At 37.1% G+C, this 27489-nt stretch overlaps 1 protein-coding gene across 7 annotated transcripts in view; it reads right to left on the bottom strand.

The window, feature by feature from the left end:
• Positions 1–27489, bottom strand: part of GOLGA4 (golgin A4) — a 124247-nt gene that overhangs the window by 57280 nt on the left and 39478 nt on the right. For all 7 annotated transcript variants that reach the window (XM_086365869.1, XM_086365868.1, XM_086365870.1 and 4 more), the window contains 9 exons: positions 25253–25567; positions 24451–24498; positions 23026–23082; positions 15769–15867; positions 15296–15425; positions 13610–13797; positions 13240–13323; positions 10980–11127; positions 590–768 (listed from right to left, as the gene is read on the bottom strand). In XM_086365869.1, coding sequence (XP_086221995.1) covers positions 590–768; positions 10980–11127; positions 13240–13323; positions 13610–13797; positions 15296–15425; positions 15769–15867; positions 23026–23082; positions 24451–24498; positions 25253–25567 — 1248 coding nt within the window. The remainder of the gene's footprint in view (positions 1–589; positions 769–10979; positions 11128–13239; positions 13324–13609; positions 13798–15295; positions 15426–15768; positions 15868–23025; positions 23083–24450; positions 24499–25252; positions 25568–27489) is intronic.

The following is a 27489-nucleotide window of genomic DNA, read 5'->3' as shown; positions in this document are numbered from 1 at the left end:
ATAAATGGTCCTCCATCAAGCTTGTAGCAACTAGGCAATAATTAAAAATACACATAACTTTTGCCTGAGTAGTATTTCACTTCTAGGAATCTATTCTAAAGAAACAGATGTTAGTGAATATGATAAGGATATTCACAATTTCCAACAATAAAAACTGAAAGTCTAAATATCTATCCATCAGCATAAGACTGATAAAATTATGAGCTATTCATAAAATGAAGTCCTGAGCTGTCTTTAAAACAAAAGGGGCATCGTTATTAACTCAATAACCAAGACAGATTATTAATTTGGAAAAGCAAAATACAGAACATTAAAAATAACATGCCATCTTTTATTTAAAAAAAAATTAAAGAGAGGGTTAGAAAGCAAACAAGAGAAATTATATGCAGAGATTATCTCTGAGAAGTATACTCAAAAAGATACACATTCATTTCTTTATCAGAATGATTTTTTCCTATATCCTGAACATCATGAAATGGACACGGTCTAAAATATAAATTACTCTTCTTTACTGCAGACAGTGTAGGAAGAGCATAAGACTTAAGTTTCAAAATTGCTATAACCCACTGCAATCTAGAATTATTCTTACTTTTGTGACATCAACAACCTCCTGCTTCACGCAACTTAATTCCTGTTGAAGTCTGACACGTTCCTCCTCACTTGCTTTTTCAATGGCTTTTATTTGCTCATCCATTTCTGCTTTCATTTTTCTCCGTGCTTCTTCTGTTTTTTGGGCTGTACTCAGGGCTTTCTCAAGTTCCTCAAAAGCTATAATGAAAACAGCAGAAAACAAGTATCTCAAGAAATACTATTATTGAGCTAAAGTGTTTAAATTCAATTGATGGGAACTAAGAGCAGCAGTAGCAGGACGTGTTAAAAAACTCATCACTGTTTAAAGCCAAGACGTATTTGACTGGTAGTTTAACAAAGCCACAAGAAAGGTCCAGTCACTGAAAGCAATTTGTCATTGAGTTCTGGATTCAGATGTTAAGATGGCTTATACTGTATGAACTTAGGCTCAAAGTTGGAAAAAATATTAAATGACTAAAGATTTGCCCCACTCTCCCCACAAGTGTCATTATGGATAGCAAATTCATAGAAATGAATACTTGTACCTACTTCTGTAGCATATAATTGCAATTGCTTCTTTGTCTGCTATGCAAGTTCTTGTCTATTATCAATAACTAGGTAACACTATTGTATACTCACTGGGATATTTTTAAGAATGAAAAAATTATTCTTTGACTAATCGTATTTTCAAAAAAAAAAACAAACCTCTTAACCATATAATAAAACCAGGGTTTTCTCCCTAAACATTTACTGACTGAATCACATATTTAACCAATGTATTTTGATATGACACCTACTACTTATGTAAGTTTCAAATTAATGTAGCTAACTAGTAAGAAATCTTTTCCTGTTTCAAAAGTGTACAAAAAGGCACTACTAGCAGGGAGTTTTGGGGGTGAAATAAGTAAGAATACAGCTCTGCAAAAACAGTCACCTGGGCTACAACAGTAAGATCTTTAAGGACAGCTCACCCAGCATCAAACAGAATCTGACAGCATGGGTACAAGAGCTGAGTAACTAGACACCAAAAATACATGAGTATGTGTGTTTATGTATATTTGTGTATACGTGCATGTGTGTGTATGCATGTGTGTGCTGTATGTGTGTAAACACACACGTTCTCTCTCCTCCCCCCTTCTCTCTCTACTGACAGAACAATATCCTGTGAAAATCCTAGTGCTATTACATCCTCAACTATTTTCTTCAGTCCTCAAAGAATAGAAGACTCCCCTTTACCAAAGAGAAGAACTATAAATAAAACACCAATTTTCAAGATGGGTTTTAATCCTTTTAAGAAATAAATATTCAGGGTGACAATTCATTGACACATGCAGTATTTTCACTTTCAGTGGTGTAAGAAATGTGGAACTTCAACTGGTGGTATCCCATAAAAAAGCCCCTTCATTAACTACAATTTCACTTAACAGATAGTGGTTTTCACAAACAAACTGCATACTAAAGACAAACTTGTATTCTAAAGCATTTTCTTAATGGTGAAGTATAGTAGGTATAGAAAAAGGCAACAGAAAGGTGGAATTCTGCTAACAATTGGGAAACACAACTTACTTTGCTTACTACCTTAAAAAAAAAAAACTTCTCTGGCAATCATGCATTTGATATTAAAAAAAACCTATCCAACTTATTCATTTTATATGCCCAAAGTATAAAACCATAGCTCAAATAAGGTCTAAATTTTAAAGAAATATTAATTAAGTTTAATTATTTTTAAAGATTGCCTACTCCAACTTCAGTGATATTTGCCTGCAAACACCAAGATGATAATCCTTAGACATAAATATTCTGGTAAATAAAATATTTAAAGGAATATGATATATTTGTTTTAGATATTCTTTTACTATAAATTCTAGTGTACAGCATAAATAAACATCTCTTGCTCGTAATAAGAAATTAGTTTCCTTGTTTCTCAAAAACCAGTCAAGTGAGGTGATCAATTACAGGAAAGAAATCTTGTAACAGGGTGCGTACTGCTTAAGTTTGAGCTGAAGGCTTACATCTGGGAAAGAAAAACATGGAAAAAGGAATGATGGTATTTTTTAATGTTTGGATGTCATCACAGTCTTTTCATTACAGCTAATATTCGGCATATAACATTGTATCTTAGCATTTCTAAGCACTTCACAGAAATATCTTAAATCAGGCTCTAGAGAACCTGAAGATAGTTATGATATTCTTCCAGCAAGACCCAGTTTTAAATGAAAAGCTTCTATCAATTAAGCAAAACAAAGCTGTACATAGTCAATACCAAGTGAAACTTCCGTTTTTTAAATTCCAGAATCCAATACAGTATAAAAACAGATACAGGGCTCTCACTTTCTTAATCAATAACAACAAAAATCAATGCCACAAAGTTCCTTTTGGATATAATTTTCCAAAAGTTAATCTTCCTAACCATACTCAGTAAATTTTAGTACATTCTATATGGCATTGTAATTTTAGTGTTTTAATACTCCAAAACAGTTAAATCAGTTGATTATCCATCATATAATGATTAATGTAGGACAGATCTGGTTCCAAAGTTCTCATCTAAATTTAATCCTTTCTTCCCATGCTCTGCCACCTTGTCAAAAAGCCATGTAATTTTATACCTAAAAGGACATCTTTGAGACTTTTAATTCAACATCTTTATTGAAATGTAAGAACTGAGTCCTCCAACTTTTCCTTTGGATGATAAATCAACTTAACTATACAAGGTTGGAGGAACAATCCTTACCTTGCATTATTTTCTAAAACTAAGAATGCTGGCATTGATCAGGCTCAGCTGAGCAGTAACATACCTTACTGAACCAGAACTTTTTTGAACCAGTTACTGATGGCTTCTAACTCTCAACAAAATTCACCATGTTATACCTCTGATAGACTTAGAAAAACTCACTGCTTTCCATCTCCATCGTGCTTTATGAAAATGTTAAGTCCCCCCAAAACAAAATTTTAAAGAGGCAGCAAAACACGTTTCTATATCCATGTACAGAAAACTTATTTCAAACACATTCTACACTGCACCACAAATGAAGCCACTTCCTTACAGGAAGTCTGCCTCCAAAAACGAGTCCCATTTCAATGCTGAAGGAGGATATGCTGAGAGCCTACTTACTAACCAGAAACATCTCACCTTCTGATCCTGCGACCACCAGATACAGTAAGTGGAGTCCATGGCCTGTAATATTCTAAATGTGAATTCCCCCTCCCCTTTCCAAAAGGAATCTACACTAGGATTTTAACATTGAGTACTAAAGAGGTATGTTCTGAAGGCCTACGTAATTTACCTTCCAATTCCAAACAACATGAGTGAGTGGGGAGAAAGAAAGCGTGCATCAGCCCCAGCTGACGAGCCTTCTGCCAACATGCAGGAGTGCGCGGGGAAACCGTGGCCACAGCACACATCAACGGGAAGGCTAAGCACCAGCTGCCGCCAAATGTTGCAAGAACACATGGTGTTCTTCCAAAGCAAAATTCAATGTATCTCAGGCAATTTTCGTTTTCAAACAAAAACCTGTGAAAACATTTCTACGAAAAATGTAATATACCTGAGGAATAGTCCTCTATCAGTTACAAACACAGGTCAGACCTTTTACTGCCAGCTCCTTACCTTCCCCTTAGACAAGGTTCTCTTACATCCGTGGGAGGTATAAAAATGAACAAATGCTCACTATACAAGTTACATGAGCTCAGTAATCCAACCATTCATTCATCATATATTTATTAGATGTTTGCCATTTGTCAAGCATATGCTAGGCACTGGGTGATATCAAGAAAGTATTTCACAAAGACAGTTGAAGTTATAAGGTGTGTGTGTCAGGGGCGGGGGGTGCAAGTATAAAAGAACTAAGCCTCAGGCTAAGCTAGGACAATTGTGGCATTTGCTTTTGTCACTTCAGCATCCTTCCCCGCACCATCCTCAAAGTCCTAACCAGTCATATTAATAATAGCAAATGCCAGAATTCTGAGATTCTAGGCAGTGTTACTATTTTGTAGCACTGTCCTGGAAGACACTTTATGACAAAAATAACAAGACCCACTCTACTCCCCCTGCAGAGAATAAGGAAAGAGGCAGAAAAGTGGAGAGGCTGGCAACCTCTACATTAACTAAGAAGATGAATAATAACACCAAGAATGAGTAAGTAAGCCAGTGCCTATTTCTTTATTCCAGCAAAAAGCTGCCAGAAATGCATGAGGTATTAAAAAAAAAAAAAAAAAGCTAGTACTACGAAATGAATAAAATGCAAATTAACAGAAAAAAACAACAAAAAGTTCTTATCAGAATTCCCACCCAATCATCAAGCCTCTTTTGTGAATAAAAGCAAAAGTCTAGAGCAGCAGGTTTCAAAGTCTGATCTCAAAATCCTAGAGTCCTGAGACTCTCTGAGGAGCTATGAGATCCTCTTTTTTCCAAATACTTATCTGCATGAGGGCAGATGTTCTTGATCTATTTCAACCAAATTAACATATCACAACAGACTGAATGTAGAAACAGGCATGAAGATCCAGTTATCTTCTATTAAGTTAAACAATAGATAAGCAAAGATGTAAAATAAGGTTTTTCTTCACACTAAATTGTGTTTTGGGAAATACAGGTAGTTTTCATTAAAGCATTTATACTTACATGTAACAGGTTTTTAACTGTTATTTTTAAATGAACTATTTTTTAAATTTCTTAGCTTTAATTTCTAATATAATAAATACCAATCCATATTACCCACATAATAAAAACTCTTTGGAATCCTCAATAATCTTTAAGAGTACAAGGAGATCCTTGTGTCTAAAAAGTTTGGAAACCACTGGTCTAGAGTTTACATAAATGAAAATAAAACGATACTACCACCCAGCAGCATAAACCAGCTAGTGCCAATACTTGTAAGCTGGGGCCTTCAGAAATCTAATAAATAATCACATTTTGCAACGGAAATCTACTTTCAAGCCACTTCCCAAAATACATAACAAAATTCACTCTAACAGATTAACTATGCTTTGACCTTTCAAGTTTTTACAGATCTATCCAGATTTTCACATACTCCTTACATTAATCATGTGAATTTATCTATCAAATATTTTGAAAACTTCAGGATGACCTTGAAAAATCTTAGGCTAAAGCTAAGTAAATTTAATTAAATTGAAAATATGATTCTGTAATAAATGTGTTCCTCTAGTTGCTGATGCTTTCCAGTAACAGTGACAATTGCCAAGAACAGAAATTAGTGCAGGGTGACAATGACTTTCCAAAGATATGGATGCACAGCTACTACTGCAGAAATGCACCAAGCACCTACAAATATATGATTGTTAAATAAACAACCTATATTAAAATCTAATCCCATTTAAAATAATCAAGTTTTCCATCAGGTATTCATTCAGTGCCAAAATGTGTACTTACTATTTGCCTAAAATGGCACTCTTAAATTCTACTTTAGTTCCTAATTTTTTGCCTGAGAAACATGGAATTTTCTTTGTAAAGCTTATACTAAGTACCCATGATAAGGAAAAAAAACAGCCCTTACCCCAGTCCTGTTCATACAAGGCTTGGGAAAGGCACCATGATTCACTTATTGGCATGTGTGGATGCACAAAAATAAGATGTTTCGTGAGACTTAAGACTCCAAGAAAACTCTGTGACAAATTATCAGCAACTAACAAAACACTTAAATACACATGTGATTTTTGTTTGTTATATAAATATGCATAAATCTTACACATTGTTTAAAAAGAAACTATTTTAAAGGGTTCTTCAAATAAATATGTTCCACTGAATGCCTTTGGCATTATCAGGCCTATCCTATACAAATGAAGGAAAAAAAAAAAACACAACTTATTTCCTGAACACACACAACATGACAATAAAAAAGCAGACAATGTTATGAGTTAATCTACATTTTAAAGTGCAGCCAATCATATAAAACACAGAACTTCAGCAAAAACAGGGTACATGAAAAGGAAACAGGGTTTATGAAAGTTAATTCACTCTGGAAACTTTCCTAATCCAAGCAGAATATTTTACTCATTTTGCAGAATTGTAGGCAAAAACAATGGGGGGAAGGTGTTAATACTACGATGCGGGTTTTCTTTTATAATGGCTATATTTAAATAACTTAAAAATAACTAACAAAAAAGAGTAGAAATTTATGGGTCAGACTTTATCCTGAGAAAAAATTCAAAGATGGAATAAGCTATATTATAAAGTTGTTATAGTATTATTCATAATAATGAAAATAGAAAATAATCTAAGTGCTGATCAACAGGGAGATGGTTAACGATGTACATGCATTCTGATAAAGCCATTAAAATATGTTAGTACATTAGCAACATGGAAAAGTTCTCCTAATATAATGCTAAATAAAGAAAAGGGAGCATACAAAATTATATGGACAATTATGATTACAACTATATAAAATAAGGATTATGGAAAGACTAAATCGAAGTGTATTGCAACAACAGTGATGTGCTTTCATTTTCTCTATTTCCCAATTTGTTTTTTGTAATATACTACATTAATGATTAGCCAGCTACTCTACCTCCTATTTCAGTTAAAAACATACGCACATACAAAATAGCCAAGACTTAGTGTGAACTTAACATTCTCTACAGGTGCTGAACTGAAGAGATAATATTCTAGACAATTAGTAGTAATACCCAGCACGTGAAAAAACACCATTACATATTTAAGCTGAGAATTCTCCAAATTTAAAATCTGGTTACTTGATGATATGACCATCTATTTTAAAATAACACCTAGAAAGGAATACTATCAACAGTGTTGTACAATGCTTGTAACAAAAATATTTCTTTTTTGGCTTTCTTTATCCACTGAAATAAGTAATTTTAACACCACAAAAGTGCTACAGTACTGGGCTTCAGAAAACACGCCCAGCAGTTCCACTGTAGGGCTGAACCGAGTAAGTACTACAGGCTGATACAACATCAAGCAGGCGTGTTACCATGCACCCACAGTCTAAGTATTTTATGATAGTATTATTCTTTTTAAAATCAGAGACACTCAGATTTCCTTTGTCCTCCAACGTATGAGAAGCATCACAGTTCGTCGAGAAAAACTGTGAGAAGCAGTGCAATAGACTGTTTTCTAAGAAAAGTAGTGAGGAATGTATTTGAGCTGATTTGACCTCCAGAATAAGTGTGCCCCCAAAATTAGTTATTTGTCTGCAAATACCCACATGTCAAGAACTGCTAAATATATAAATTAATTTTTTACAAAAAAAATGCATTAGAAAAAAAAATGCATTAGAAGAGTTCAGATTCTTTGATAATTATTTTATCTACACATTTACTTCTAAAAATCTTAACCATTTGTTTAGCCTTTGAATTTTAAATCTAAGAGAAAGACAAACATTTAACAGAGAAACTAAATTCTCCAAGTGCCAGATGATATTCATATGCTACTACAGAAACTCTACTTCCTTTACAAAGACATTTTCTTACTTTTAGTACTAAATTTGGACTTTTCTGTTAATTGGAATAATCACTTATAGGTGAACCAAGAACCATATTATATTTGAACAATTCTGTTCAGACTAAACTAAAACCATTAGATGAAATTCAGTTGATGCACAAAACCAAGTTTCATTATAGATTTTAAAGGACAACATCCTCATATGGAATCAGTATGCTACAATTTTCTATCATAAGCCCAATAATTATGACTACAAATATAATTTCAAAAATATCTATAAAAGCACTCGTTGTTATCCAAAGACTTTCCAAAGTAAGTATTTCTATTAAATAACTATAAATGTTAATTCTCTAAGTATTTATTAATTTTAAATACTTTGACAGTACTATAAACAGATAAGTTTTTAAACTTATAGGCTATGAAATATTTATAAACAGTTTTATGAAAATCATATTTAAAGACAAAATACATAAAAGGTACAAACTACCATGTATAAGCACAAGGAATACAGCCAATATTTTGCGTATAAATGGAATACAACATTTAAAATTGTGAATCACTATGTTATATACCTGAAACGTATATATCAACTAAACCTCAACTAAAAAATAAACAAATCAAGACAAAATATACCCGAGTTTCAGAGAAGTAAGAGGAGGAGGACTATACTACAAAACCGTTGACTGCAACAGCAGCCTGGGAAATTGTTATCCTACATATGAATTAACTGTATGTTTCACCTGCCTTTTCATCATTCACCCCAATTTATTTGTTATTCATGGGTTTCTATCCCCTCATCAAGATATACCTCAATTTAAAAAGGAAATGAAACCCTTCACCAGCATCATTTTCTCTCAGCTGGCTACAACAGTCAACAAAAGCAATCCTAAAAATGAAAAGGCTTGACATGAGAAGCTGAGACTTTGCAGTAGGTTCTTCCGTTCACAGAAACCAGTGTTTAACAGCATCTCACAAGTCTCCAACTGCTTCCAGGAAGTTGTTAGAGATTATAACCTGAGAGATTTTTCTACTAATGTTCTCTAAAGGGAAATCTTCTTAGGTTTCAAACAACTTCAAGAAGATATTTTGGAGCACATCTAGTGTGAACCAACTACCCCTCCCATTCAGACCCATTCCTCTCCTTAAACCTTACAATCTGGTTTCTAAAATCATTTCTGAAATTGCATTCTAGGAATTGAATCCTCATGCAAATTAAAAGAAATTTTAAAAAATCTTCATCCCACCTTCTGCATTTTTGGAAATGCCTCCTATATTCCCCAGAAGCCTAAGTTTCCACAATTCCTATGATGTCCCAAGTTAATTTTTTTCTTCTCATTTACTTCTCTTCACCAAATGCAAGATCTCTATGTTAACAGCCCAGACACCGGATGCAAAATGCCCCAGATTCAAATCCTGACTACCCATTTAGTTTCTGTGGGTGAATCTAAGCAAGTTACTTAACTTCTACCTTCTTAAGTTTTCTTGTCTCATTCCTTATTTGTAAAATAAGAATAAAAGTAACACACATGTCATAGAAATTTTAAGGATTAAATACAAATACATACATGAGTGACTACGAGCAAGGCATTCATGACAGAGCCTCGCATAAAGTAACTGCCGGCCATCCGCAGCAGGCGCCACCGCTGCTGCTGCTGCCAGGAAAGCAGTCTTTCAGGGAAATCAGCCTCTTTTGTAAATTGAACCATAGCCTTCAACCTTAGGCTAATGACTCCAGAAAGATGCTCCAATTTCTTATTTCCAAATTTCTACAAGTCAATTCCATTTGGAAAGCTCATAATTGGCTTAAATTCAGAGAATCTAAGCAAACTCATCATTTCACTCCATTCCTCAGTGTCCCCATTTAGACTTCCTTTATTCTGGCGTCATGTGATTCATTCAGTCTTCAAACCTTAAATCGCTGATGTCTTCTTAGACTCCTACTTTTCTTCTGCCCCTTCAAGCTGGCTGGATACCAAATTCTGCAGAATCAACCCCTCCTCTTCTTCCCAGATCCACCATCCTAGACAAGGCGGCCAAAGCTCTCAGTTCCCAAAACCTGGGTTTCTACCTTTGCTCTTAAGTTCAACTTTGTACTTCATTTCTTTTCTACATACAAAACTGGTTTCCATCACATTTATACTTTCCTATTACTGGTTCCTAACATGGAAAACACACCAAAGTCTAAACTCAGCTACTCAGTATCTTTACAGACTTTAACAGTCAGTTCCTTCACATCCAACTTCATTTTCCACTTCAGCAAGAATGATTTCCAGCTGACACACACCACCTGTGGTCACTGTGCCTGCTTATGATCTAGAACCTGAAATGCGTGTTGCCCCCGCCTGTCTGCATAGGCCCACTCTATTCACTGTCTGAGGCCCAACTCAAAACTCCCATCTTCACGAACCTGAAGGTCCCATTCACTTACTCTCACCTCTTTCAAGCACCTCTCCTTTTTTGTCTTGCATTACTCAGTATCATACCCTGCTGAACACTGTGCTGGTCTCAACACTTCACAGCCTAGCATTTGTTGGGTCAGAACATAATGCTGCTATGTACAATGCTGAATTATTCCATCATTCTCTTAAAAAAAGCAAACTGTATCTTATACTTTTTGTTTATCCCAAAGCATCCATAAGGTAGCAGTTATTTAGTATGTACCACACTGTGCCTACCTGGGCTGTTCCAAAATGTACACCTAAATTTTGATAGTCCAAGGCAGTGGTCACCAAACATTTTCCACAAAGAGCCAGATAATAAATACTGTAGGCTTTGCAGGGTTCTAGGCCAAGCATGAGCTGCATTACCAGCACAGGCCATAGTTTACCAAGCCCTGCCTCTTCTAAGGAACAGTCTACTGTATCTTTATAAAGAGGCTCTAGAGTTGAACGTTTTTATCCATATTTAACTAATTTTTCTAAATGTTGGTTAATCAAGCACTTCACCTGACTTCTGAGTTCCAATATAAAACAAGTAACCCCTGATTTCTTACCAGCTCTTTCAGACTTTTCTTTCTGTTCCCGTAACTCCTCTCCCTGGGTAGTCATCTGTTTGATGCGACTGCGAAGTTGGGCGATTTCTTCTTCTTTCATTTCCAGGGTTTCATGCATCTGACGTTTTGTCTCTGCTATTACCATTCCCTAAATAGAAGTGCAGACTCTAAAGCATTTGCATAACAAAACTGCATTATTAAGAGCACACAACAAACTTACTTTCAAGGGCATAAGAATTATTTCAGTATTTCACAAACTGAAGTCTGTGTCCTGAGTATACACTACACTATGTACTACAGTAACTTCAGTTACCTGGCATATCAGGGTATTTTTAATATAAAAATTGTTTTAATAATAGTTGAAACTGTTAAAAACACATTTTAGTTAAAAGATTTATCATCTTTTCATAAATGCTTACTATAATTTTCCCTGTCTTATTAAACAGTTTACAATAAATCAACAAAATACAGCCTTTTGTACTTGGCTCACAACCAACCGTGATTACTGAACTGTGCTCTAATATGGGGGAAGACCCAAAGGCTGCCAAGAGTATAAGGTCACCGCTGCCATACTGGATGGACCAAGACTGTGGTACAGATCTACCTGGTTTTTCTCTTTCCTCTTGTGACAATCTCTGGTCCCAACACCACTCCTTATTACTGTCAGTGGGGCAATCCCATTCCTCCAATTTGCTAACTGTCTTCCCACTTTCTGGATAATCTACACAAGAAATGAAGGTCGCTGGGGGGAAATATAATCAAACAGTAGATGTTAAATCAGTCATTTGCAACTAACAACAAAAAAAAAAGTGTAGTTCAACTTGTCTCTTGAAAACTAAGACTCTGTGACAGCTAGTTTATGATATTAACCTTACTTCTAGGGTTTGTCAACTCTTGCTTTAGGGTCTGACTCTTCCAGACAGCTAATATTAATGAACAGATTAAAAACCAGGTAAGAGGGGCATTATTACACAAATTTCAGAACAAAATTGTGAGCCTTCAGTTTCCTCAAAAACCAACTCACAGTGGAAAAAAAGAGATAGAGAGAGGAGTGGAACCTATAGATTTAAAAAAGCCTTAAGAGTCACAACATCAAACTGCAATAAAAGAACCTCATTTGGATTCTGCATCACAAAAAAGAGCAAAAGTGTATGAGACAAAAGGGAAAATCTGAAACTGCTGAGATAGTTGACTGTTATCAAGGAATTGCTATTAAATTTTTAGATGTGATTATAATAATGTCATTATATTTTTATAAAAATAAAAATAGTCCTTTATTTTAAAAGACATATTAAAATACTTATAGAAGAAATGATAAAGATTTCTTAGATTTGCTCTAAAACAATCCTAGGATGAGGATACTGGCAGCTGGGAATATACACATGAAACAAAATTAGCCATGAGATGTTAAGCGTTGAAGTTGGGTGATAGATTCACAGGAATTCCTTTTATTAATCTCCGTATTTTCTATAATAATTTTCTCAAAAATTTTTTTAAGCAAAGTCTTTATGAAGTTAATGGAATATAATCTAGTAAAGTGGACAGAATGAAAAGACTGACAATACATTTCAACAGCAGAACAGCTCTGATACTTTCTTAATCATATGGTCACTTAAAATCTGTAGCTCTAAGTACCAAACTAAAGAACATGGTGGATGGTATAGAACTAATTGGAAGCTACTTTGAAAAAAAAAAAAAGGACCCATGAACTTGGCGCTGAAAAACTTTAGTCAAAACTGTTTGTTTGTTTATGAATTTTTTTAGTTGTCTTTGCTGTCATAGCTGAAGCTACTGTCCCAACTCTAAACTGCCAATCTCACCTATACACTGTAAAGTTTATTTTCAGAAATTTTTATTTATGCTAATGTATATATTACCACTGCTGTACTTTTTGGGCAATCTGTTTCCATTATATTCGAAAGACAATACTTACATCATTCACATTTAGTAATGCCTTAACTGTAACTAATTTAACTTTTCTCTAAAAAGTAGTTATGTACTATAAACAAATTTCTTTTGCAACAGCATTCTAACCTAGAAATCAAAATGCTGACTGGATCAAGAAATCACAGATTCAGCTTCACATGATACAAAACTAATAGTTATATAAATCTAGAAATGAAAACAAAGAGGTTTTTTCATGGAAGCAGGCATAATAATTTTGGAAAGCAGAAGTCTGAATGCTTCCAATTGCTTCCAAAAATGAACTGGGGCGGGGGGCCTTCAACAAATTTTAGTATCGTAAGTTTTGTTGTTTTACCTTATCTTGTTCAAGCTGTTCAATTAAGTTCTTTGCATCACGCAACTGAGTGATAAGTTTAGTCTTCTCAGCCATATGAAGCTCCTAAAAAAATTTTAAAAATTCATTTCCATCTCTAATAAAGTTTCTTCTTATATGCGAACTCTAAACATTTTATCTAAATTTGAATACTCCTACAAGTCTAGTAGGAGAAAAGAACACAGGATGTGTCAAAAGGACGGTAAACGGTAGACTCCCAGGGCACTAGGGGGCCCTCTCCACGCTGTCTACGGAGGAAGGGGCAGGCCTTCCAGAGGAGGTGCAGGCCGCGCTGGGGCCTGTGGATCTACCGTCACTGGGCTACGGTAAGCCACACTCATTCGCTCTTTACCTTCATCTTTTCTAGTTCTTGAAGTCTTTCATCCAGTTGCTCCTGCAGGGCTTCTTTCTCACTAGTTAACTGCGCACACTGTTCCTTATGTGACCGAATGGTCTCCTTGCAGCGCTGCAGCAGGTTCTCCTGACGCTTAACTCTCTGCTGAAGTGCTTCCACTGCTTTAGCAGAAGCTCCATCTCCCACTGTCAACAGTAAAGCAGCATAAACAGGGGCTGTCAGTAAAGAACCTGAGGACTCCCCTGGATTCTGTTAGTGCACAGGAATGTATGGTCATCCCAACGCTTTGCTATACTCTGAGCCACTCAGAGAAGAGAGGGATGCCCTTGCCAACTTCTACTTTGCAGCTGTTTGTGTGATCTGTAGCTGAAGGAGCTGAGCAGTACATTCACCTCTTCCGTGGTTGCACCCCAGCCCAAATGACACACAGCACTCTTGAGTTAACACTAGTTAACTGAATCCACCCTCCTTAAAAGACAGTCTCATGGCCATCCTTCACTCTTTGCCAGTGGCCCCTGTGTCTCAGTGCCTGTAACAAAATGATCTGTAAAGCATTCCTTCCAAAGCATTCTCATCTTGTCCAGAAAGGAGTCCTGGCATGTAAACTTTCTCCACCTCCTTACATTAACGAAACAGGCCAGAGAGTTTTTCAAGAGCCCTTACAGGCTGGCTGCTCAGACAGATGGCTGTTCAGCTCTTTGCTCTGGTGCTGGCTGGACCAAAAGTTTATCATCAATTTCTTTGCAAGGAAGCTAGTAAACAAAAACTGGGAATTTTACTGAATAGATAGCTCAAAGTCTCTAAGACTAGGATGGACTACAACTGGATTTTAAAACAGAATTTAACTATTCTTTCTTTTCAGTTAGAAAGCAAATAATAGGGCAAATACTGGGATCTTTTAAAGTAGAAATATGTAAGCAGTATTACTCAAAAACAAAAGACGACAAATATGACAAAGAGCATATTCCTTAATCTTGAGCAGACCTGACCTTTTATATGAAGTCTAGCTACCACTCTCAATAAAACAGTATAATGTAATGAATTTCAATGACAATGCAAATGTATGCTACTCATGGACTTTCAAGTAGTAAAACACTTACTTACTTTCTCCCAAATAACAATAAATAAAAAGCCCCAAAACCATCAAAACTCTTGCATCTGTTAAAAACAAGACAACAGGTCCAAGATGGAGGGATATGTTAAGCCCCAAGCCACCAAACTGAGACTTAATTACAGTTTTGACCTCTCCCAGAAATGGAATCTTAAGCCAGTTCAGCAGGAATCACCTGGTCAACACTAGAGAGGTCACATGCCTGACACACCCCTGCATCCTCCAAAGGAAAGGGACCTTGTCACAACCAATCCACTCTTTGCTACTCTAACTTCCTTGTTCCACTCTCTTCTGTCTATAAAAGTCTTTCATTCCTTCATTTTGTACAGCTCCCAGGAGCTCTTTTGAATCTGCTAGAGGAGATGCTGCCCAATTCATGAATCACTGAATTATGCCAATAAGATCTTCTAGATGGACTCAGTTAAATTTTGTTTTTAACGCATCTTTCTAGAAATATGAGGGTCAGGGACATTTTACTTCTACCTCAGTCCATGGCTATTAGTTTCCGCCCTAGAATCTCTCAACATCCTCCTCTAGGTTTTAACTTAACCTCCTGACAAGCTGAAGCTTACCTACTGGCTCTACATCACTGTCTGTGTTCTCTTTAGTGACGCCTTCAGCCTCTGGTTCCATTTGAGGCAGTGGTTTTGGTAGATCAGCATTCACTGGGCCATTTCGTAACCGTTGCTTCAGCAAAGAAACCTAAAAACAAAAAGGTTTTCATTAGGGGGAAAAAAAAATTATGGCAGTAGTACTTTCTTTAAAACAGAGAAGGGAAGAGTAAAAGGTATCATTTTTGCTATAATGGAGGGAAAACAATAAAAGTACAAATTTACTCCCAGTGCAACCAATTTTGGTATTTGCTATTTTCAGTGATATCTTAGCCAGAAAACACAATAAATCAAAAATTATCCTTAAAACTCAGTTGAAAAGCAGAGAGTTTTAAAAATAGGCCTTTAAAAAAAAAATCTAGAGCCTATCAGATATTCCATCAAAATCCCTTTATTTTCCTTTATCCAAAAATTCCACACTTTTTTTTTTTTACCTGAGTCTGGAGAACACTGATATACTGATCTTTTTCCTCTAAAGATGCATCAAACTCCTCCTGAAGATGTTTTTTTGCTTGTTGGTCCATTTGAAGCTCCTAAAACATAAAGGATTCACAGGCAGTTTTCAGTATAAAACAAAAAATATGAACCTGAAGTTTTCAAAACTTAAAAACTGATCAACCCAGACTGTATTACTCTTAAGGTATAAGCAACAATAATTAGAGAATAATTAGCATTTAAAACAGTAGTATTTACCTCAACAAATAATTCTGTTCTTTAAACAGTATAAAGATCCAAGAAGAGAAAACATACTTTTAGACCTTAATCATTGCTGAATTAACAATTCTGTAGAAAGGATTTAAAAAATGTTACTTAAGATAAAGGTAAAACTTTATCCTACTTTAAGACATCTTACTGCCTGTGCTATCTTAAACTCACTTGATCTAAAACTGAATGGTTATACAGTAAGTAACTAGATAATCAACAGAGCCTTCCTTTTTCCAATACATGAATTGCCAAAATCAGAAGCTTCCTCAAATGAAAAGGTTGACCTACTGGATCACCAAACAGTGATATTTCAAGTTCTTGACATTACTTAAAACACTGCTTTTCTCAGGTCATTAATAAGCTGCTGCTGCTGCTAAGTCGCTTCAGTCATGTCCGACTCTGTGTGACCCCATAGACAGCAGCCCACCAGGCTCCCCCGTCCCTGGGATTCTCCAGGCAAGAACACTGGAGTGGGTTGCCATTTCCTTCTCCAGTGCATGAAAGTGAAAAGTGAAAGTGAAGTCACTCAGTCGTGTCCAACTCTTAGCGACCCCATGGACTGCAGCTTACCAAGCTCCTCCATCCATGGGATTTTCTAGGCAAGAGTACTGGAGTGGGGTGCCATTGCCTTCTCTGCATTAATAAGCATTCCTAACTAAATCCAATGGTCTTTACCTCTCCACTCAGTCTCTAATAATTACTTCCTTAAGTGAGGTACCTGCTTTCTGCAGGTGCAGAGCTCCTCCCTATAGTCCTGTCTTTTAGAGTTTCCACCATGTCCTTCATTGATTCTATCGGCAGCTATCCCTCTGGGCTCAGTTTCAAGTCCTCAGGGCTTCTCCCTGACACGTGCTCCATTAGAATGCTGGAGATTAACACCTGGAACACAGTGGATATTCCATCCAAACCCCTCTCTTTTTCTAGGATTTGTACTTTTCTCATTCTCTAAGCTCAAAATAGTCAAAGTCATATTTTATTTTTCTTTGCCGATCTCTGCATATAACCAAATTCTTTCGTTACTTTCTCCACAATGTTTAGGTCCTTTTTCCCCATACATAACCATAATCCCAATCTCTAATAATTTTGAAGATTAATTTCCTTCAGTAGGCTTTCAGAGAGAATTCTTACCTCAAGTTTTCATCTGATTTAATCCATCCCTCACACAACTCTAGAAACTTTTCTTCAAACAATATTTTCAAGGACTCATAAGCAACGCCCTCTTCTTGAATCGTTTCAAATTTACTAATTCTCAAAATGCTGAGGTACTAACTGTCCTCTCTTCCCAACACCCACACAGCCTCAAGGTCTCCCAGCACAGGGTCTGCTCCTCTCACTACTGGCCTGACCTTCCCCCACAGCCGGAGTCTCCAAATGCTGGTCTTAAGATCAATACAGGTTTTTCTTAGACCTAAAGATCTTTCATCTAAACAACTGTATCTTATCCTGAGACTATGTCCTTCCTAATTGTTATTAAAAAAAATTTTTCTTTCATGAAATAATGACAATAAAAGAACCTAGTTCCTCATTCCCAATGTCCTCACTTGAAAAAAATAAAAGTAGCCCTATGACAAGTCTCTGGTCCCCCATTTCTGGAAGGAAATGAAAGGTAATTTCTCAGTCCATGAAATCCCAAAGTCTGGAAAGCCACTGTCCCCCACGAACCTGCACAGGACAATTCTTTAGTATGGAACAGCTGTGCATCTCCTTAATAGCAATGCAGTCCTTTACTTTCTTTAAAATTCATTTCTTCCAAATAATTTTCTGCTGCTGCTGCTGCTAAGTCGCTTCAGTCGTGTCCAACTCTGTGCAACCCCATAGATGGCAGCCCACTAGGCTCCTCTGTCCCTGGGATTCTCCAGGCAAGAATACTGGAGTGGGTTGCCATTTCCTTCTCCAATGCATGGAAGTGAAAAGTGAAAGTGAAGTCACTCAGTCATGCCCGACTCTTAGCGACCCCATGGACTGGAGCCTACCAGGCTCCTCCATCCATGGGATTTTCCAGGCAAGAGTACTGGAGTGGGGTGCCATTGCCTTCTCCGAAATAATTTTCTACTTTCTACCATACTAGATACCAGCCCACAAAAACTTCTGTGATTTATATTAATATGACAGTTTTCAGGTTCTGAATGTTTTCATCTCATCTTAAGAAGTCCTTGCATACAATGGAAACAATTTTTAATCATGTCCCCTCCTCCTTCCTCTTGCTACCTTATTCTACCACTAAAAACTTCACAAATAATAGAGACCATGGTTATAAAGGAACTGTCTACTTACATCCTGACTACAGCCTACAGGGTGGCTAGCCAGCTGTCCACCACCACTGTAACAGGGTCCCACCAGCTCCAGAACTGGACCCAGCACCAGGGGTTACTTTCCACTTTCAGAAAGTTCTTCTGATTAGATCCTTGGGGTCACTAAGAACAACCCTAATCCTTCTTCCATGTGACACTACTTACAGACTCTGAAGCCTGATTCCTCTCCCAATAAATCTCCTCTTCACTATCCCCTAACTCAACAAATGATGCTGCAATTCACTGTCACCCAAGCCAAAAGTGTTGGGGTCAATCTTGACTCCTCTCTTTCCCTCTCAATCATCAGCAAACGCTCAAAGTAATAGCAAGTCTGGCCATTTCCCACCACTTCTATCCCTGCCACCACTCCTACCAGCACTACAGCTGTAAGACCTGTTAAAGGGCTCTCACTTCCATTCTTGATTCCCTATAATGAATTCTTCAGAGAGTAACCAGTGTGTGACCACCCTCTAAAGGCCTCACTCAACCTTCAATCCTTTATGCTGCTTCATTTCCCCTAATAGAACTGTTTACTACCTAACAGCGTGTTGTATATGTATGCATATACGTATGTGTGTCTATGTCTTACCCACTAGAAAACGAGCTTCATTTGGTCAAAGACTTTGTCTTATCCATCCTTATATATTTGGTATCTAGGAAACTGACCTTTGATGTAAAGCTACACTATTTGAACTTTTTAGCACAATAATAAATGGCTCTGTACCATTACTAAACATAACAACCAATTCAATAATTGTCCTATTGTTGGGCCATTTGGACTGTCTGCAAATTCGGGCAAATCCTGGAATTAACATTTTTATGCAGAAGTTTTATAAGATCTTTCTGATTATTTCCCCAGGTATTCTGATGAGTGGAATGTATCAAATATCTTTAACTTAAAAAAAACTTTTGGGTAAAAGTGCCATATTATTTGTCCCTCAACAAAGTGCTAAATGTACCCTCTTTTCTAGTAATAATAGAAAGTGTGACTGAGAAGAAACAAAACCTGAACTCCTACTCAGCCCAAGACTCCACATTTCTAGTTTGACCTCTAAGACATGTCACAGAAGTGTTAATATTCAGAAAACCATGCATAGGGGTCAGGGGCCATGCAGTGGAGAGGCTGGAGGAGGTGCGAGTATAACAGCTGGGCATCTTTTCTTTCTGGTGAACGTTAACTATACTTGTAGAACAAATACACCACAAGAGTTAAAAAAAAAAGAATGTATATATTATGCTTTATGATCTAACAGCATAGATATGGAAAAGGATTTTTAAATGTTGGAAGGATTGCAATAGCATATAAAAGTGCATTTAACTAATTTCAGTAATCATAATTGATGATGATAGTATTCAGTTCAGTCATTCAGTCATGTCCGACCTTTGCGACCCCATGGACTGCAGCACGTCAGGCTTCCGTGTCCATCCACAACTTCTGGAGCCTACTCAAACTCATGTCCATCGCATCGGTGATGCCATCCAACCGTCTCATTCTCTGTCGTCCCCTTCTCCTCCCACCTTCAATCTTTCCCAGCATCAGGGTCTTTACCAATGAGTTGGTTCTTTGCATGAGGTGGCCAAAGTATTGGAGTTTCAGCTTCAGCATCATTCCTTCCAAAGAACACCCAGGACTGATCTTCTTTAGAACGGACTGGCTGGATCTCCTTGCAGTCCTAGGGACTCTCAAGAGTCTTCTTCAACACCACAGTTCAAAAGCATCAATTCTTCGGCGCTCAGCCTTCTTCACAGTCCAACTCTCACATCCATACATGACCACAGGAAAAACCATAGCCTTGACTAGATGGACCTTTGTTGGCAAAGTAATGTCTCTGCTTTTGAATATGCTATCTAGGTTGGTCATAACATTTCTTTCAAGGAATAAGCGTCTTTTAATTTCATGGCTGCAGTCACCATCTGCAGTGATTTTGGAGCCCAAAAAATAAAGTCTGACACTGTTTCCACTGGATGCCATGATCTTAGTTTTCTGATTGTTGAGCTTTAAGCCAACTTTTTCACTCTCCTCTTTCACTTTCATCAAGAGGCTCTTTAGTTCTTTGCTTTCTGCCATAAGGGTGGTGTCATCTGCGTATTTGAGGTTATTGATATTTCTCTTGGCAATCTTGATTCCAGCTTGTGATTCATCCATGCTGGCGTTTCATATGATATACTCTGCATATAAGTTAAATAAGCAGGGTGACAATATACAGCCTTGATGTTCTCCTTTCCCAATTTGGAACCAGTCTGTTGCTCCATGTCTAGTAATAACTGTTGCTTCTTGACCTATATACAGATTTCTCAGGAGGCAGGTCAGGAAATCTGGTATTCCCATCTCTTGAAGAATTTTCCACAGTTTGTTGTGATCCACACAGTCAAAGGCTTTGGCGTAGTCAATAAAGCAAAAGCAGATGTTTTTCTGAAATTTCTTTGCTTTTTCGATGATCCAGTGGATGCTGGCAATTTGATGTCTGGTTCCTTTGGCTTTTCTAAATCCAGCTTGAACATCTGGAATTTCATGGTTCACATGCTATTGTTGAACCCTGGCTTGGAGAATTTTGAGCATTACTTTGCTAGCGTGTGAGATAAGTGTAACTGTGTCGTAGTTTGAACACTCTTTGGCATTGGAATGAAAACTGACCTTTTCTAGTCCTGTGGCCACTGCTGAGTTTTCCAGATTTGCTGGCATATTGACTGCAGTACTTTCACAGCATCATCTTTTAGGATTTGAAATAGCTCAACTGGAATTCCATCCCCTTCACTAGCTTTGTTTGTACTGATGGTTCCTAAGGCCCTCTTGACTTCACGTTCCAGGATGTCTGGCTCTAGGTGAGTGATCACACCATCATGGTTATCTGGGCCATGAAGATCTTTTTCGTATAGTTCTTATACGTATTCTTGCCACCACTTCTTAATACCTTCTACTTCTGTTAGGCCCATATCATTTCTGTCCTTTATTGTGCTCATCTTTGCATGAAATGTTCCCTTGGTATCTCTAATTTTCTTGAAGAGATCTCTAGTCTTTCCCATTCTATTGCCTTCCTCTTTTTCTTTAAACTGATCATGGAGGAAGGCTTTCTTATCTCTCCTTAATATTCTGTGGAACTCTGCATTCAAATGGGTATATCTTTCCTTTTCTCCTTTGCCTTTCACTTCTCTTCTCTTCTCAGCTATTTGCAAGGCCTACTCAGACAACCATTTTGCCTTTTTGCATTTCTTTTTCTTGGGGATGATATTGATCACTGCCTCCTGTACAATGCCACGAACCTCCATCCGTAGATCATCAGGCAGTCTATCAGATCTAAACCTATGAATCTATTTGTCACTTCCACTGTATAACTGTAAGGGATTTGATTTAGGTCATACCTGAATGGTCTAGTGGTTTTCTCTACTTTCTTTAATTTAAGTCTGAATTTCGCAATAAGGGGTTCATGATGTTATTTCAAGTCTACGAGGTTTATAATGTTGGGATTATGGCCAATGAGCAATTTTGGATCTTCTCAATTATCATCAGGTTCTTCCACAAATTAAGTGTAAGGAAAAGAGAGGGATGAAGAAGACAAGTAGACTTAGAGAGACTTAAAAGATACATCAAAAAATTTTTTACATAGGCAAGACTATAACATCTCAAGGTATGCACTTAGGTGATAAAACCTTAAAAGAAATACAAGGAAATACATTTAAGTTAGCATGGCAGTTACTTTTGGAGAAAGAGAAGGTGCTGTGAATGGGCTGGGAAGCACAGAGGAGCTTTTGGATGGCCAGCAACATTCTTGACCTTGGTGATGGCTACACAGTGGTCACTACATATGTGGAAGCTATATTTTTGTCATGATTTTCTACATCTATTATAGTTTAGATTATGATAAATGATATAGCAGAGACCTAAAATGCTGTTCGCTAACCAATTTAAGCCAATATTTTCGAATCTTCTTAAGGTAGGACCAGAAACAGAAATTAGCAAAGCATGATTCCAAATGATAAATATTTGCCTGGATATGATAGTTTATTGTAAAAATTACACCCTTCCTCCCAAATTACAAGAAACATAATTCTTGTTTTACTTCACCAAAAAGGTAAAAAGGTTGCTGATTAGGAAAAAACAAGAAGAAGCCTGAACTACCTAAAGAGACAGGTTAGCCTTAGAAGTTGTCACTGACTGTCTATGCAGGCAAATTATACTCTATTGTTAAATAAGCCATTCTTAAGTCATTACAGGAACATCTTAGAGATATAATGGATTCATTTCAGACCAACACAATAAAATAAGTATTGCAATAAAACAATACTTTTGGTTTCCCAGAGCATGTAAAAGTCATGTTTACACTATTTACACTAAGTAACTATTTAGTGTGCAACAGCATTAAAAAAGCACATACCTTAATTCAAAAAATATTTTATTACTAAAAGATACCATCATCTGATAACAAAGGGTTGCCACAAGCCTTCAATCTGTAAAACTGCAAGATCTCTGAAGCACAGTAAAGTACGATAAAATAAGGTCTGCCTGTAATTTCACCAACATGTATCTTAGGGAAACCACACAAATAAAAACTAAAAGAACTGACCCCTGGTCTTGTAGGCTGATCTGGCTAGTTTTCACTATAATGGGGTACATATGAAACTACCCCAAAACATAAAACAGTCCTGATAAATATGAGAAATTTAGTCACTATTCTCAAAGTACTATTCTCAACTTACCTCTCTTAACTCTCCAATCCTCCGAAGTGCTTTATCCTGACTCTGACTTAATATACCCTTTAATTTAAAAGGAAAAAAAAAAAAAAGCTGGTTCAAACAATCACATGACATATCAATGACAATCAAGTTAAAAAGATCACAAATCACTGAATTTTATTTCCAACATCCTTTACTTCTGCAACTATGCAATCACAACTCTCTCCTGCCACTTAGTGGTAGATTTATGTACATCTAGAAACAAAAAACCAGACAAATCAAAGAAACACAAGCAAGGTACTCACAGAACTTAGGAATAAGATGACCTTTTGAGAATGAGTTTATGGATTATTAATAATACAATGCATTAAATCAGAACTATTCTCCCACTTCTATAGACCACATGTTTAAAAAATTATCAAATTAAATACTTTACGTGTAATAATCTAATTTCCACACTTGTTACGGACAATTATAATAGTGAAATCAGCAACAAATAACTGATGTTACTATTCTCAACTGGTTATATTCCAAACCAAAGTCATATAATTTAATGTTGTACTCAAAGCAGACTATTATTAATGGTAAATTAAATATTTGAAAATAATATACATGGGGAAATAAAGTTTACCAAAACTCACTTTACAAATAATTTTTTGGTTATACAATTAATGTCTCTAAATGGGACAAGACATTAAACTGTTTTAAATAACTTCTACAGTAAGAACGAAGACCATCTGCATTTTACAAATAACAGCACCATCTGAACTGGAGTGCTACTTCCCCTTAGCTCTGACATGTGAATTATCACCTGGGACACCTGCTGGGAGATTTCTGGCCATGAAGAGGATGACAGAACAGGGCAGAAGTAAGTCACCAGGAGAACTATCATCACTCCTGCTCTCTACACACTTAACCGAGGGCTTTATGAGCAGCAACCTCAGCAAACAGAAGAGAGGATGCTTATTTTTGGACCCTGACACAAGGATAAGAAACAGATGTCTTCAGGTATTTGAAAGTGAAGTCGCTCAGTCATGTCCCACTGACTCTTTGCAATTCCCTGGACTGTAGCCTACCAGGCTTCTCCATCCATGGGATTTTCCAGGCAAGAGTACTGGAGTGGGTTGCCATCTCCTTCAAGTTGTATATTTATCTACCAGTAAAACAAACATGCAGCCTACAGACTGACCCACCAGGAAACAGACTTGAGAGAGGCAAGCAAATTAAATCCAAACTTCTTATATACTGCATACTTGAGGAAGCCCATCCCTACCAGAGGCAAAAACATTTGAGACTTCTCCCATTCTCTGCATCAAAATTCCTAATAGTAAAACAGGTTAAATACTTTGGTCATATGAAAAATTATTAAAAGCCAGGGTCTTATTACAATATCCTTTCTAATTTTAAAATTACATATGAATCAATATAAATAGCCAATAAATCACTTACTTGTAGCTTTTTCTTCTCTCTATGAAGAGTCTGATAAGCTGTAACAAGCTAAAATAAAGAAAAAGTCATTAATAACATCAGTCATTCCTACATAAATGCAGTTAATTGTTCTAAGCTCTGCTAAAACATCTCATTATGAAAGTCAAAAAATAAGTCAAAAGAACCCTTTAATAGACAATTCAAGCTAATTAGATGCATATGCAGTTGAAACTAAATAATATAGGTAATATATTTTTAAAAAATAAAGTGTAACTTGATTATAAAAATACTAAATTACATTTGATTTCACCTAGACACATACCTCACATACCTAATTCACAGAATGGGATTTCACCTAGACACATAAAATGGGATCTCACTTAAACACATACCTCACATACCTAATTCATAAAATGGGATTACAGCCCATCGCCTAAAGACTACTTAAACTATGGTCACAGATCAGTCTCACAAACAAAAGCATCACCTGGAGCCTGCTATTAATAGAAATAGAAGTTCTTAGGCCCCACCTCACACCAACTGAATGAGAAGCAGAGGGAGGGTGGAGAAAGAGCAATGTGAGAATCAGAAGGCTACAGGCAACAATCTGCTCCAAAATTTTACTAAGAGTCCTGGCCAAAGGGCCTCAGCACCGGTGAAGGTCTTTAACTAGATACTGCCACACACTACTCACCACCAGGATCCAGCGGAGCTAGGGAATCAACAGTTCAGCCAACGACAGGCGTAAAGACCAGGCCGTAACATGAATTAGAGAACATGAGGAGGAAATTTTCACACTAGCAAAAAAAAATCATGCCCTTACCTCACAACATTTCCCTTTGTAGCCATTCAACCTTCGTTCCGTCCTCCGCAACCACTGGATCAACTGCTCTTTGCTGAGACTGTCTAAATTCCCAAGTGAGTCTTCAGTCTCACTCTCCATATCAGAGGGTGGATCAAAGAAGGCAGCAGAAGAGTCCAGGTCGAACCGATTCAGGGATTCTCTAGAAGACGTGCGTACCAAAGATTCTTTAGAGGAAGATCGGACTAGAGATTCCTTTACTGGACTCCGAAACAAAGACTCCACAGACGGCACCCGGAGTTGGAGCTTCTGTGCAAAAGACTGCGTGTCACTTGACTACAACCAAAACACAACAGAACATGGGAGTTAAAATACACATTTAGACTTCTATTATTCCCTAATCACCAGCAAGAATCTGTTAAAAGCTCTAGCACATTTAACTTCATTCCTGACATTTTACACAATAAATTGTTTGCTGAAAAACAAGAGACGCCCGGTTATTTCTGAAAAGGCTCTGGACCTTGAGTCTGAGGACTGGGTTATAGGTCCCAGGTCTGTCACTGAGCAGTGGAATGACCTTCACTGAGTCACTTCCCTTCGGTTTGCCCATTTGTAAAAAAGAAGGAAGCCATGCTTTCCCAGCAGACCTCACCTGTGCGCTGTAAGATTCATCCACTAAACTAAGATCCTTGGAGGCAGGGGCCAACAATACCACAGTGTACACCCAGGACCGCAAATGGGGATATGTACTGTGAGGTGTGAAGTATGTGGCTGAATCTGGAGTCTGCCTGGAGGTGCAGTCCTTAACACTCTTCTCAGGCAGAGAGTAGGTAACGCAGAGTGAACCCATTTTGCTCAGTAAGAGAACAAAAGGCAGAGCTGACTGGCGACTTTCGGCTCTGCTCTACTTACCACTGTCTTCGGGGAATAAACGTAAGCATTACAAAATCATGAAGGGCAGTCAGAGTCTGAGCTCAAGCCCCTCTGCGTGGATCAGTAAGCCTCATATCAGAAACAGTCATCAGCAAGAGCTATTCTCTTAATTAGCATATTAATGATAATGCATTATTTTGTAAAACAGCCATGGAAAATACTATAATTCAATAACTTGCATTATTTAAAGCAGCATTGTTTTGTTCACATGACAGCAGTCAGTACTTAAGGTGTTTCCTAGAAACTCATTCTCATTAGTGCAACAGGGTCACTGCAAGATCTCAAAGATGCTAGGAACGAAATGCTCAGAGGAGACTGAGGCCATGTGCAGGCAAAGATTACAAGACAACAGAAACAGTCTCTTTAATACACAATAAAAAAAAATCAGACCAGGAATACTTTATAGATTTTAGAGATTTAATAATAGTAGTTGGCAGGGTGTGAGTTAGCAGGGGCTCACCCTCTTCATCAGCACAGAGATTTACCACAGATTAGTAACAGTAAAAACTGAAAACAACCCAAATATTCACCACTGGAGGATATATCAAGTACGGTGTATGTACGAAGATTCAAGACATACTATTATTAAACGGGAAAACTCAGGTTATAAAATGACACATACACCGTGAGGTCGTTTTGATTAAAGTAGTTACGTATAGTTTTGAATCGGTATGTATGTGCCCACAAACACCTTGAGAACCAGGCTGTTAAAGGACCAACGCAAAAAGTTAACAGACGGTGGGTCTGAGTGGTTAGACTTTAGGTGATTTTTACTTTCATTTTTCTATTTTCGTGTACTTTGCCATTTATTCTTTCCTAATGTGCAAGTTTTACCTCTCTTCTGGGACAGGGTGGAGAAAGTCTTAAGGGAGAGGAGGGACCCTCATGCTCAAAACCCTGAAGACCCACTTTACGCCTACTCCATTACCAGCCACTTCTGACCCACACAAAAAGTGCTTTTCAGCTCCTACAGACAATCTCCTTGTAACCTGCCTAGGGCAAACAAGTGAGAAATCTGACTAGCACTAGAAATAACTGTTATTTTAGGTGAGCCAAGACTAATGAACAATGTCAAGGACATTATGTGCAGAAGCTGGTAAGCTGGGTAACTGTCACATCTACTCTGCTTGGCAGGAAGGTGACTGAGTGTCACGATTTAGCCTGTTGGGCTGCCGAGCAAAGCTGCCTAAGTTTAAATCCTGGTTCCACCACAATCAATGTTCAAGACATGAGTCAAGTTACTTAACTTCATGAGTTTTGTTTCCACCTCTCTAAAATAGGGATGATAAAAATAATAATGATGGTAATAGTAATACTACCTACCT

The sequence above is a fragment of the Bos grunniens genome, chromosome 22, assembly GCF_055505025.1.
Source record: "Bos grunniens cultivar Pamir isolate PY7600 chromosome 22, Bosgru_T2T1.0, whole genome shotgun sequence".
In the NCBI taxonomy this organism is placed as follows: Eukaryota; Metazoa; Chordata; class Mammalia; order Artiodactyla; family Bovidae; genus Bos; species Bos grunniens.
The sequence above is the reverse complement of the archived record's forward strand: the minus strand, read 5'-3'. Positions and strand labels throughout refer to the sequence as shown.